This window comes from Erythrolamprus reginae, chromosome Z (assembly GCF_031021105.1).
Source record: "Erythrolamprus reginae isolate rEryReg1 chromosome Z, rEryReg1.hap1, whole genome shotgun sequence".
NCBI lineage: Eukaryota > Metazoa > Chordata > Lepidosauria > Squamata > Dipsadidae > Erythrolamprus > Erythrolamprus reginae.
The window spans coordinates 30,021,570-30,035,127 of NC_091963.1; the positions used below are offsets into that span (position 1 = coordinate 30,021,570).

At 33.0% G+C, this 13,558-nt stretch overlaps 1 protein-coding gene across 5 annotated transcripts in view; it reads left to right on the forward strand.

The window, feature by feature from the left end:
• Positions 1-13,558, forward strand: part of CACNB2 (calcium voltage-gated channel auxiliary subunit beta 2) — a 206,157-nt gene that overhangs the window by 168,240 nt on the left and 24,359 nt on the right. For 4 of the 5 annotated variants that reach the window (XR_011556912.1, XM_070729106.1, XM_070729109.1 and 1 more), the window contains 5 exons: positions 1,233-1,309; positions 7,541-7,674; positions 11,040-11,120; positions 11,279-11,337; positions 12,520-12,629. Coding sequence is in view for 4 of the 5 variants with exons in the window: in XM_070729106.1 (XP_070585207.1) it covers positions 1,233-1,309; positions 7,541-7,674; positions 11,040-11,120; positions 11,279-11,337; positions 12,520-12,629 (461 nt within the window). In the remaining variant the exon portion in view is untranslated. Of the gene's footprint in view, positions 1-1,232; positions 1,310-7,540; positions 7,675-8,272; positions 8,335-11,039; positions 11,121-11,278; positions 11,338-12,519; positions 12,630-13,558 lie in introns of all 5 variants that reach the window. The other variant, XM_070729107.1, reaches the window with a different exon arrangement.

Sequence of the window (13,558 nt, forward strand, 5' to 3'; positions counted from 1 at the left end):
TGTATTATGTATCCTTTTAAAGCAAATTTTAAATTCTATTTCTGCAATTATATATATTTAGATGTCTATATGTATCATGCTCTCCTTGGTGTTTTCTGAGTTTGGTTGTTTTCTTAGAGACATTTCATTACCCAACTAGGTAACATCATCAGTACTAGCAAGGATTCAACAGTTCAACTCTGAGTTACATATGTTCTCTGCTATCAAGATCTATATGTATCTTTAGCAAAATCTTTTCTTAAGAGCCCTTTAAAAAAAACGTTAAAAAGCCAGATGTGTACGATCATGAGAAGATATGCATAATCCTATAGCGAAAATTCTTCCTAACCCTTAGTTCTTTTCCAGAAGTTCTTTAAAATGTACTGTATATCGTTTAGTATCACATAACTATTTGTTCAAAGTCCTTGTGATTTTTCAATGTTGATTTAATTTTTCAATGTTGATTTGATTCTCCTTGAACTGTTAATTTTTTAATCAATAGAAATGATCCAATTTATTCAATAGAAAGTTTCTGATTGTAAATACCTTGTTTCCCCAAAAATATGCTAAATGGTTTGTAAATACCCTGCTTCCCAATAAGCCCAGTCAGGCTTTTGAGTGCATGGCTATAAGAGCAAGCTCTTATTTCAGGGTTCCAAAAAAGATAAGACAGGGTCTTATTTTCGGGGAAACACGGTAATAACTCTGAAGATAGATAGAGGGAGGATTCCAGTGGCCAATTTCATTGTAGTCAATTAGTCTTTGCTGAAGCCTTTCCATCAAAGTAAAATTATTGTCTCTGCTGGCCACTTAATTCATTTTCTTGGAAGTTCCAAAGTTTGTAGTTCAGATATAGAAGCCATATCTGACTTCATTCATCATATAAAGTTGTTGCATAAGTGACACCTGTGGAAAATGATCATACTGAAGAAGAGACATTAAAAAATTAGAGAAAATGAGATATTCAGTTTAATAATTAAAGATTAATTTTTGGTAAGGTACATAGCAATAAAAGTATTGTGATTGTGATTTTGGATTTTGAATGTTGGAGCCATTTTAAATATAAATTAGGGCACTTCATTATATAATTATTTGTACAGATAGATTGTTTGCATCTTCCTTGTGGTTTGCCATACTTGAATTCTATAATTCATATTATTATAATTCTATAAGCATTCAAGGAAAAAACTATCATATTATTTCTTGGTGGTGATTCAAGCAAATAATCAAGACTATTTATTTGTTTTATCTAGTAAATCAGGAGGAAATTCATCATCTAGTTTGGGTGATGTAGTGCCCAGTTCCAGAAAGTCTACACCTCCATCATCTGGTAAGAGGTCATGTGTTTTTTTACTACGGTCCAATTAATATGCCTATATTGATATACTTTATACTTTTCAATCAGGAGGCAAACATTAACTTTTCCCCCAAAAAAGTTAACTAGTTTAATGTTTCAAAAAGGTTAAATAACATATTTTTGTACATACACTAAAATTGTGACAGAAGATACATTTAGTAATGAATTGATAGAATTAATTCACGTGTTTATGTTAAAGTAATTTGGTATATAAATAATGTGAGACCCAATTTGCTATAGTTGTTAAAGCATCAACCCTGGGAAGGAAAAAGTGACAAACTACTTTTGAAAAACCTTGTCAAGATAACTGCAGGAACTTATTTAGGCAGTGTCCAAGAATTGTTCACAATTGAACAGAAGAAAAATATTATAAAGCTATAGGATTGTTAATTGAATTTTTAACTGAATAAATAGCTAGTCAACGTCCAATAAATAGCTAGTCAACATCCAATTGATAGCATGTTTGATAAATTACTAAAGGTGAAACTTTGTGTGGCTAACTGTAATCTTACCATCATCAATAATGAGAAATTGTACTGTTCTTAAGCAAAATATAATGTTCTTTTATCTTATATAATAAAACTGATTGATGGTTAATCATGTAAAAAATTTTTAATGGAATTATATAGTATCTGGAATAGAAGTCTATATTCAATTATGAATTATATTCAATTCATAATTGAATTTGTTGTCATGTACTGCCTGTGGGTTTCCTACAGGTTGTAATATATTATCTCCAAGGTTACTTACAATTCTTACATTATATCACTCTACTATCTTACTGAAATGTGGAAAGTAAGGTCCAGCAAGATTTTCTACAAGTTCCTGTGAAGAGATTTAAGTTAGGGAATGCAAAAAATGAATTAGTGAATTCATCAATTTCCATAACATTTATTGTAATAGGTTTGCAGAGCTAATGCCTTTTGTTTTTCACCTCTAATGTGGAAATGTTAACGTTGATTGCTCCGACACTGTTGATTGTAGTGTTTTCAAATTGTCTTTGTAATACTCTGTAATGTTTTCAAATTTTGTTAAAACATTTTTCATTTGCGTAAACAGTATAGCCACATTTAATTTTAAAAACCAAAAGGAATTATTTTAAATCTACAAAATGTAAGAGTTTCCTACAATGAAATAACTAATTTTGATGCTACAATAATGGATGGCTTCAGTAATAGGTCTTTTTAATGAAATTTATGAGGGCATGATGGCTCAGCAGTTAAAGATGGTGAGTTATCAGCTGGAAAGCTGACAGTCGAGATTCAAGATCTGAATGCCACTCAGGGAGATTGCACATTACTTCTCCCAGCTCCTGCAAACCTAGTAGTTCAAAGGCTTGCAAATTCAAATAGATAAATAGATACCACTTTGGAGGGAAGGAAACAGTATTCTTCACTATGGTTGAGAAATAGTCCAGGAATAGATTAGTATAGTCTAAGCCAATCGGGAGCAAGTCCGTAGCCAGGTGCGGCGTAGTGTTACTAAGCCTTTACCTTTTTGGCTCCAGCTTTCAACCATCAATTCATCAGATAGCTGCTCAGATTTGGACTAGCTCTCTCCACTTGGGTCTTTCACTTCTGTCATTGCTCTATTGATCCTGGCCTTCCAGTCTTTGCTAGCAGCCTTGTCTTTCACAAGTTATTAAGACTATGTTTTTCCGCCATTTCTCCATGCCTCTCTGCACATGTCCAGTTTCCGATTCAAGTGAGATCTGCAACTGTCTTTAAAGTTTCATCTCTAGCAAAACTAATCCTGGATATCCGGACTTCTGGATTCAGGTTTATTCCTTTCACTTCACTGTTGTTTTATCAATCCAAGTGCTCACCGGCAATTACCCTAATCCCTCCTCAGGGCTCTGCAGGGATGAGGAGAACCCTCTCCGAGGAAGAGATATTGAGGAACACCAATCTATCTGAAGATGAGGGGTTTTCCGATGAAATAACTGGTTTTACTGTCTTATTTCCTCTTGGACTATTCAAGTCCCTTTTTCATAAGGCAAAGGCCTGCTTATCAGGATGAATCCCCTCTTGACCCTGAGTCCTCCACTCAGCATCACGGTCAAGTTTTATTCTTTGGATCTATGGCTGAACAACTGTATGTTCTGGACCCTAAGCAACCCAACTTCTATTCCAGCTCCCAGTGCCACTAATAAAGGATTCTATGACATGGCTCCCAAATTTGCTCAAATGCTACAACTCCCATCAGTAGACAGCCCGGTGGCAGTTTTATCTTTCTCCTTCCCTTATATAGTAGATGATATATCAGATGGGTTGAAATTGGAGGATAGGAAATTTGACTCAGGTTATAGAAAACCTCATCAGGCAACTGCGTGGGCTATTCAGGCCACCTCAGCAGAGACAAGGTTGCTCCAGATCCCATGAGCATTCTGTAGGGCTGGGCTGGACTATTCCGCAACCTGTGCAAGTCTCCTTTTCAGTCATCACTTCATTGAAAACTGGGGCATGCACAGAGAGACATGGAGGAGTGGCCGGAAAACTTAGACTCAGTAATTAGACAGATCAAACTGTAACAACCCATTCCTGGATAATTCCACAACCAACTGAGAAAATGCGTTCAGGTAAGCCAATGCCCTTTCCATGCACCTTGGCAGTCTTGCAGGCCACATTACCATATAAATGTCTTTGGACAACATTGGGTTTTTTGACTAAGAAACAGATTTTCTATAATTAGACATGAATGGGCATGGGAAATATTTTTCTTTACCTTTAACATAGCATAATTAATAGGATTTCATTTTACTGCAAAATGTATTAAATATTCTTCGGAGAGGGCCGGCATACAAATCTAATAAATTATTATTATTATTATTATTATTATTATTATTATTATTATTATTTATTTTTAATGTGGATTTTTATTATTTTTATATTAAGGGTTTTAAATTGTTTTTAACTATTGGATTTGTATTGTTCTGTTGCTGTGAGCGGCCCCAAGTCTTCGGAGAGAGGCGGCATACAAATCTAACAAATAAATAAAAATAAATAAATAAATTTAGTGACCGTTCAAAGTTAAAATGGCACTGACTTACAACAATTTTTCATAGTTATGACCTTTGTAGCATTCACATGATCATGTGATCAAAATTCAGATGTTTTGCAACTGGTTCATACTTATGACCTTGTTGTGTCCAAGGACATATGATCATCTTTTTCAGTCTTTTGACAAGCAAAGTTAATGGAGAAAACAGATTCATTTAATAACCGGGTTACTAGCTTATGAATTACAGTGATTCACTTAATAACTACGGTAAGAAAACTTGTAAAATGGGGTAAAATGTCTCACTTAACAATAGAAATGTTGAGTTCAATTGTGGGCTTAGGTCAAGGACAACTTATAGAGCTTTATATAATAGTAATAGATGACTTCATGAACTAAAAGGATTTTTTTCAAACTCACAAACAAGCTTTATGCAACCTGAGCCCCTTCCTACCTTTTTACATTATATATAATATAGTCAAGACATGTAATACTTTAAAAACAAACTTTCAAAACATCAATATTATTGCAATCATGATATTAAATATTCACCATGTTAAAATATGTTAAATATTTTTAATGATGATGATGATAGTGGTGATGGTGATGATAATAGTAGTAGTAGTAGTACAGTGTTCCCTCAATTTTCACGAAAGATGCGTTCCGAGACCGCCCGCGAAAGTCGAATTTCCACGAAGTAGAGATGCGGAAGTAAATACACTATTTTTGGCTATGAACAGTATCACAAACCTTCCCTTAACACTTTAAACCCCTAAATTACCATTTCCCATTCCCTTAGCAACCCTTTAGATTATTACTCACCATGTTTATTTATTAACGTTTAATTAAAAAAATATTTATTAAAGGCAGACGAAAGTTTGACGATGACATATGACACCATCAGGTGGGAAAAACCGTGGTATAGGGGAAAAAACCTCGAAATATTTTTTAATTAATATTTTTGAAAAACCGTGGTATAGACTTTTCGCGAAGTTTGAACCCGCGAAAATCGAGGGAACACTGTAGTAGTAGTAGTAATAGTAGTAGTAGTAGTAATAATAATAATAATAATAATAATAATAATAATAATTTTTAAAAGCTGTTTTAATTTCATGAGGCAAGATGTACTTTCTTAGAAGTTGGAAGTTGGGAATTAAATATTGGATGTAACTTCTGTTCTTTCAATCAAGCGACTCATGGTGAAGTAAAAAGAAAGACATTTCAGCACTCCAGCAAACTTGTTGCATTTCTTGGTTAAAATTTCTTTTTAACTTAAGTTTTATGTTTGCATATCAAAGTAAGTCATAATTTCCCCCCCCACAAATATGTTGAATTCCATATTAAACTGGAAGCCACTCCTTTCAAAAGTGGCTGGCATAATGCAACTTCTAATCATGATTTATTCATCATTCCTAGTGATTTTGTGTGTCATTCAAATATAGAACACACATTATTTCTATTTGAGTTCATGAATAATACTAGCTTAATTTCTGACTGATTTATCCTGCAATGTTGCATAAAATGGCACAATTGTAAAAACAATTAAGAGCATTTGTACTGCTTAATTTTAGACCAAAATTTCCTTATACAGTGTTCCCTCGATTTTCGCGGGTTCGAACTTCGCGAATAGCCTGTACCACCGTTTTTCAAAAAAATATTAATGAAAAAATACTTCGCGGTTTTTTCCTATACCATGGTTTTTTCCTCCCAATGACATCATATGTCATCGCCAAACTAATAATTTTTGCAAATAAATAAATAAAAAATTATTGTTAATAAATAATTATGTTTATTAATATCAGGATCACTAAGTGTCTTATTCAATGGTGAGTACCAATAATAATGGTAAGTAAATGGTTGTTAAGGGAATGGGAAATGGTAATTTAGGGGTTTAAAGTGTTAAGGGAAGGCTTGTGATACTGTCCATAGCCAAAAATGGTGTATTTAGTTCCGCATCTCTACTTCGCGGAAATTCAACTTTTGCGGGTGGTCTCGGAACGCATCTCCTGCGGAAATCGAGGGAACACTGTACTTCTTTTAAAAAAACCCTTCATTTATATGCTTTGCAAGGATTAAAATAAATTGATAGTTTGTTCTGATTTGTTTAATACATGCATAATGCAAATATATTTAAGTGAAATATATTTGTTTAGACTTGAGCAAAGCTTCCTTTGTTGAAATAGAAATTTAGGTAACTTTCTAATTTCCCACATCTGTTCCGATTTTCATTGATTTTAAAAAATAAATTACAGCTGTTCAAAACTGCTGTGATTTGTACAAAACAATTTATTACATATAACTCCTTCTCTATACAATATATTAATATTTACACAAGAGAGATTTTTTAAATTTTATAATTATTTTATCTGCAGTGCTGATCTACATTAATTTCTTGAGAGAATGAATTAATTAGGCTTAATTTTTTTTTGTTTTCATCATGGCCCGAAATTTAATCCTTCTATGATTTCGATTCCAGCAGGAAGTATAATTTTCAGTATATAATGTTTTCCTATGGGCAATCACATTATAGATCAGTGTTTCTCAGGCTTGGTAACTTTAAGATGTTTAGATATCAATTCCCAGAATATTTCCTCATTTTTAGATATATATGGTCAGTTTACAATAAAGTATATTTATAGATGGGAGTTGTTAGTAAAATTGGAAAAATTATGACCATATATTAGATATAATTTATACTTTTGTCATAATTTATATTTTGGGCAAAATATATGTACATATTTTTGCTGATAAGTGAAAAGGAAGGGAGCCTAGTATAGATCTATTTTGAGCTTTTTATACTCTCGTCAGCTAGATAGAAAACAACTATATGTATAACCGCTCTGCCATTAAGCTGACCCTTAAAACTATGTTTAATGTTTACAATTGGCATATGTGGGTGGTATGCAAGGAAGGGTTTATCTATAAGTATGTATGAGTAATTTTTAAAAGTATTACCATAAATACTTGCAGATAAGCCAATGTGTGAATAAGCAAATCCAACATTTGGGATGTATTTTGACACATACAATTCTTCGTTTATCTGCCCGCGTATATGGTATATTACTCTGAATGTGCATACTTAAATCTGATGTAATATATATTTTAGAATTCCCTTTTTCCCTTCTGTTTGATGGATCTGACATGCAACACTACTGTTTTAATATGTACTTCCTGTCTCATAATTTTATATTGTTTATCTGTATATAGCTATAGATATAGATGCCACTGGTTTAGAGGCAGAAGAAATTGATATTCCAGCAAACCATCGCTCCCCCAAACCCAGTGCAAACACTGTCACATCACCCCATTCCAAAGAGAAAAGAATGCCCTTCTTTAAGAAGGTAACACCTACTTCCAAGATGCCATCTGTACACCTGCTCACTGCACTGTGTTACATTTGAGTCCTGTTGACTGTCTGTGTCTCTTGACAGGACAATAACGTGCATGCTTTTGTTGTTCTTTGTTTCTTTTTCATGCTGCTATAGCTAAGCAGAAACAGAAATCGGTAAGTTTGCACTGACAGAAGCTATATTTAATCTGCCTTTGGCATCATTAGCATCATCACATACAGTTTATATTACACAATCATTTTAATACAAATAAATAAACTCATCAAACAGCTGGCTGATCCCATAAAACAGCAGACTAGGCCCTGTGAGGTACTGAGTCCTAATTGCTTATGGTACTTTTCCTTTTTGATGGAATAATAAGCAGCTGAGGGAATATTTTAAAACATCCATGGAAGTAAATCTTCAAGACCAGATGATGCACCACTCTAGTGCATGCTTACTCTTTGTCATTTTTCCAGAACTATTTTTTTTACTTGTGATTCAGCTTTATAACTAATTTTTGTTAAATCTAAATAGATACTCATCTTATTCTTTAAAAAGAACCTTCAGTTTTTTAATTTAGTCAGTATTTAAACTTCTAATCCATTAGGTGCAAAATCTGCAAATGAGCAAGACCAGTGGAAAACTGCAGACTTGTTTTGGCGGTCTACTGTGAGTTTTTCCTATTGTCATATATAAATTATTTCCCATTGTTCTTGCCTTTTCCTCAGCAGTCATATTGTAGTATCTCACCTATTAGATAAAATCTGGCAGCACCTTTCTTAATTAAAAGTACTCCATAGATAAAGTATCAGATACATAAATAATCATGAACTTTCCCCCTTTCCTGGGAATCTTAATACTCCAAAAAGCCCTTATAGGGTTTGTTATAACTGCTATAAAGCTCTTGAAATGTAATTGGGTTTTTAATAAAATCACCTTGAACTTTTATTTTCAGCAAATACATTCTTACATTTCTTACACTCTGCATTGCCCTCTCTTAAGACAAGTGCAATTTAAATGAGAGTGCCAGCTCTCATAATTATTTAATCAATATGGCCTCAAACTGCAGGATTGGGGGCTGAATTCTAACATATCGAGAGGGTATTAAATTATAGAAGGTTGATAGGCATATTTTCTCAGAAATTCTGTCTAGGCTGAACAAATTCCTTACATTTCTTTTTTTAACAACTACCATATTCAAGAAATACCCATTGCTGCATTAATTTCTTCAGCAATATCAACTCCACCTAGGCACTAGTTTGCAAAATAGAATTGATCAGATTAGTAGATCCCAGTGGTATATCTTGTTGAGAGGCAAAGTATGATCTTAACAATTAAAACATATTCTTCCTTGCAGTTGCAGCTGTATTTCTTCTTCTATATAATTCTGTTCCTTTTATTGGTTTTATTGGCAATCTTGTACACAATTAGTTGAAATTTAATGATTCTCTAAAATTCTAAAATCTGCTGACTTGTTTCTGAGTAGAGGTCAATAAGATTGTCCCTTATCAGGAATGGAGTCTATTGGTGATAACACTACTTACTAATTATTCTTAATTTCTTGTCTCTCTTTTTGTAAGAGGGCTGTCAAAAATCTCAACAAAATTGCCAGGTGCAATGGTAATTGCTATGATATGTTGACATTTGTTCGCCATAATTTGGACAGACATTCTAATTAATTTACGGATGAATCAAAGCATACCCATCAGATGAAAAAATCACCCTCATTACTTTGTGGAATTAATTTGAAAGAGTAATATAGAAAGGAATGCCTCTTGTAGTCCATTTTAGCCCCTTAACATATTGCCACTGACAGCATAGTTAATTAAAGCTGGGAAAAGCTGAAGACTGGCATACAATTGAATTTAACAAGTACCAGTATTCCATCAAATAAGGTAATTTCTGTACCTACTTACCCTAATTTTCAAGGGTTATGATTAGTGTCAGGCTTTTATAGATAGTTACCATAAGACATGGACATATTACAGCAGGGCCCTGATCTGCTAAATATAAAGAGGGTCATAACATAGTTCTTAAAGGTTGATACATAATGCATGCAAAAGATTATACCTAGCATTTCTATAACACAACGAATTAATAGGCTTTGCTTCTAACCATTAAGAGAGATCTGGCACTCTAAAAAGTTAAGTTCACATGCTTTTGATGCCTTGGGCACTATATCTCATTCTACTTAACATTATCAGTTATGTGGTGAATTGAATGAAAACAAACTCTAACATTGATATATGTTTCATGTGGTAGGTTGCTTTAGACTGCTGCTTGTGTGGCATTTTGTGCTGTTGCTGTATTATGTTTGTCCTTGATTTCTTATTATTGTATTCTACCTTATTGCTTTTTGTGGTTTTGCTGTGGATATATCAAATCATTTTAAATCATTCTGTAATGTCGACTTATATATTTAAACTGTGTTGGTTCCTGAAAAATAAATTGCCATACCTGTATTTAAGCTTTTCCCAAATTGGTAGTTTTGCATTTGACATATATTGCACTCTGCAAGAAGTCACCAAAATTTAAAAATGAGCATTCTGGGTGGTTATTATTTATGTATCTTTATTTCCCTTCAAATACATGGTTTTTTTAACCAATTTCATATAATTTAATAGTTATACATTACTTATCAATTACGTATAGAACGTCTGTAGAACATATGTATGTACATACATATGTACATATGTATGTAAACATGTAATTTATAAAATAGAATGAATTATTTTGAGATTTTTCTAATGTTAGCCAGGGTCATCTTGGAAGAGAAGAAAGTACTACACAGAATTGTTTTCATTAGAGTATAGTTATAGCTATACATCTGGATTCCTATTACCATTGAACTAAGTCTTTTAGCTGTCAACATGTAGATGAAGGCATTTAAAAATAGTATCATTAGGATTTAATAATTTTTAAATTTTTATTGATAGATGAAAGAAAACTATTTCTTTTCTGTTTGTTCCTTGACCCATACTTTGCAGTATTATTAAGAGTTTGTTTGAGATCCTTTGATTGTATTTCCTAGATTTGAATAATAGATAGAAACGTATTTCTTCAGGTTCAATTAAATCTTTTCATTTACTTTTTGATGTTTCTTTTACTGTCATTGTCTTGGCCCTCCTAAATAATTATTCCAATTGAAAATATAATTTAAATTCACTTTGAAAATAAGGTTAGATAGAAACATCTATATTCTTGGAAATATCAGTAATATTCATATAAGTTTCGCAATGTTTTTCGAGAAAATTCTCAAGCGAAGTGATTTTTGACTTTGATGATATCAGTCAATTCTGTTAAATAAATATATGTGAAGAATAAACTTTTCTTTCGAAACTAGATGTTGGAATTATCTTTTTGATCTTTATCAGACAGAGCACATCCCTCCATATGATGTAGTGCCTTCTATGCGACCTGTCGTTTTAGTGGGGCCTTCTTTAAAGGGATATGAGGTAGGGATATCATAAATCTCTTTTATGTTATTTAAAACAAGGTTTTTTGAAATTGAGGTTACAATGGAAGAATTCCACTTTTTCCCATTATGAATCAGAATAAATGGAAAAGTATATCTAGATTTGTCATGACATGTGAATGTATTTTTTTATTCCAGGTGACGGACATGATGCAAAAAGCATTATTTGATTTTTTAAAACATAGATTTGAAGGGCGGTAAGTATTAAGAATATAATCTAAATCAGAGTAAAATTAATACAGATGTTTGGATATACTGATAGATATTTTAAAGAAGTGCATATTTTAAAGAAGAAATTTAATAAATATGCGGAAGATTAAGCATCTCATTATTACTCATGATGATTTTAGTGGCCGCATACTTTCAGTGAAACCTGCTGATGAACAGTATCTTTATTTCCTTGGTTAATGGGTAATCAATGATATGACAAAGAGATATTTAATCAGATCCCTAAAGAGAGACCGTATGTATATTGGTGGCAGAATTTCACCAGCAGTATAAAAACATCCTTCATACTATAAATAGTTCCGGATCCTGTCTTCTATAGAAATAGGCTCCTGGTAGGTCTAAATTATAAAAGGCATTTGATCTCCAAAATCTTCTCATATTTTTCTCTGTCACTGTGTTGCCCACTTATTCTATTGGTAACACTGTGTAATCACTGTTTAAACATGCCTGGGATAAACATATATCCATTGTAAGATAAAATACAGGAAATAGTATGGGGGCAGACTAGATGGACCATGAGGTCTTTTTCTGCCGTCAGTCTTCTATGTTTCTATGTTTCTATAAAGAGATCTAAGGCCATATCTGGCAGGTTAAACTTGACAGTAAGTACTGTTTATTCTATTATTATTCTGTTTATTCTATTAGTATTCTATAGGGCTTTTTTCTTTTGGAACATTTCTAAAGTAATTTCTAAAGATAAGAACTGGTAAAGTAAATAAAAAATAGTGAAATATTTTTTCAACTATTCAAATTGGAAGTATGGAGAGGTAAGAAAGATCATAATAATTGGACAGAAACAAAAACTAAGATTGTAAGAAATAAGACTGCTTTTTAGAGAGAAAATGTTGAATTATTTATTTATTTATTTATTTACTTACTTACTTACTTACTTACTTACTTACTTACTTACTTACTTACTTACTTACTTATTTATTTATTGCATTTGTATGCCGCCCCTCTCCGAATGGAATTTTAAAAAATGTCTCTAGAGACAAAAGCAGTTGTCTTTTACCAATAGTTAAAACATTTCATTCAATGATGCGTGTAACATTGAATTCAATAGCTGCAATCTGATTAATTTGCTTTCATAAATTGTATATCTTGAATTTTAAACAATTGTCACAACATTGTTTTTCTTTTGTTATGTTTAGTATTTCAATCACACGGGTCACAGCAGACATCTCGCTTGCCAAGCGTTCAGTGTTAAATAATCCCAGCAAGCATGCGATAATAGAACGATCGAATACCAGGTCAAGCTTAGGTAAGCATATGAAATGATAACGATAATTATTTTTTAAAAAAATAATTATTATTCATTGTAATGCCAGCATATTAGGTCTTCCCTATTTTTAGCTATTCTAGGTCTGGATTTAAAAAATTACATACAAACACTAAATTTAGTTTTCTTTCTTTTGAAGTTACTTATAGTATCAATTTAATACTAACTTCTTGGCTTGTTGAGATGAAATTGTCTATGTTTCAAAGTAACTTTATGCTTTTCAAAGTTTTGAAGTAAAAAGTCTGTCATATATATTCTGAAACTATGTAAATTACTCATAGAAAAGGATGCGAAAATGATGAAGTTACAAAATGAACAATAATCTAGTGCAGTGATGGGCAACCTTTTGAGCTTGGTGTGTCAAAATTTGCCAAAAACCCGAGCATAACTCAGGTGGTGTGTCACCTTGAGAAAAAAACCACTCTCACTCTCTCTCACTCTCTTCCTTCCTCTCTCATCACTCACTCTTTCTTTCTTGCTCTCTCTCTCTCCCTCTCTCTCTTCCTTTCTTTCCTTCTCTCTTCCTTCCACTTTTTTCTCTTTCTCTCTTTTCCTTCCTTCCCCTCTTCCCCTCCCTCTCCCTCTCTCCTACTCTTCTCCTACTCTTCCTCTCCTGCTTTTCTTTCTCCTCCTCCTTCTCTTCCTCCTCCACTCCTCTTCCTCTCCTCTTCCTCCTCCTCTCCTTTTTCTCCTCCTCTTCCTCTCCTGCTTTTCTTTCTCCTCCTCCTTCTCTTCCTCCTCCTCTCCTTTTCCTCCTCCTCTTCTTCTCCTTTTCCTCCTCTTCCTCCTCCTCTCATTTTTCCTCTTCTTCTCCTTTTCTTTCTCCTCCTTCTCTTCTTCCTCTCCTTTTTCTCCTCCTCTTCCTCCTCCTCTCCTTTTTCTCCTCCTCTTCCTCCTCCTCTCCTTTTTCT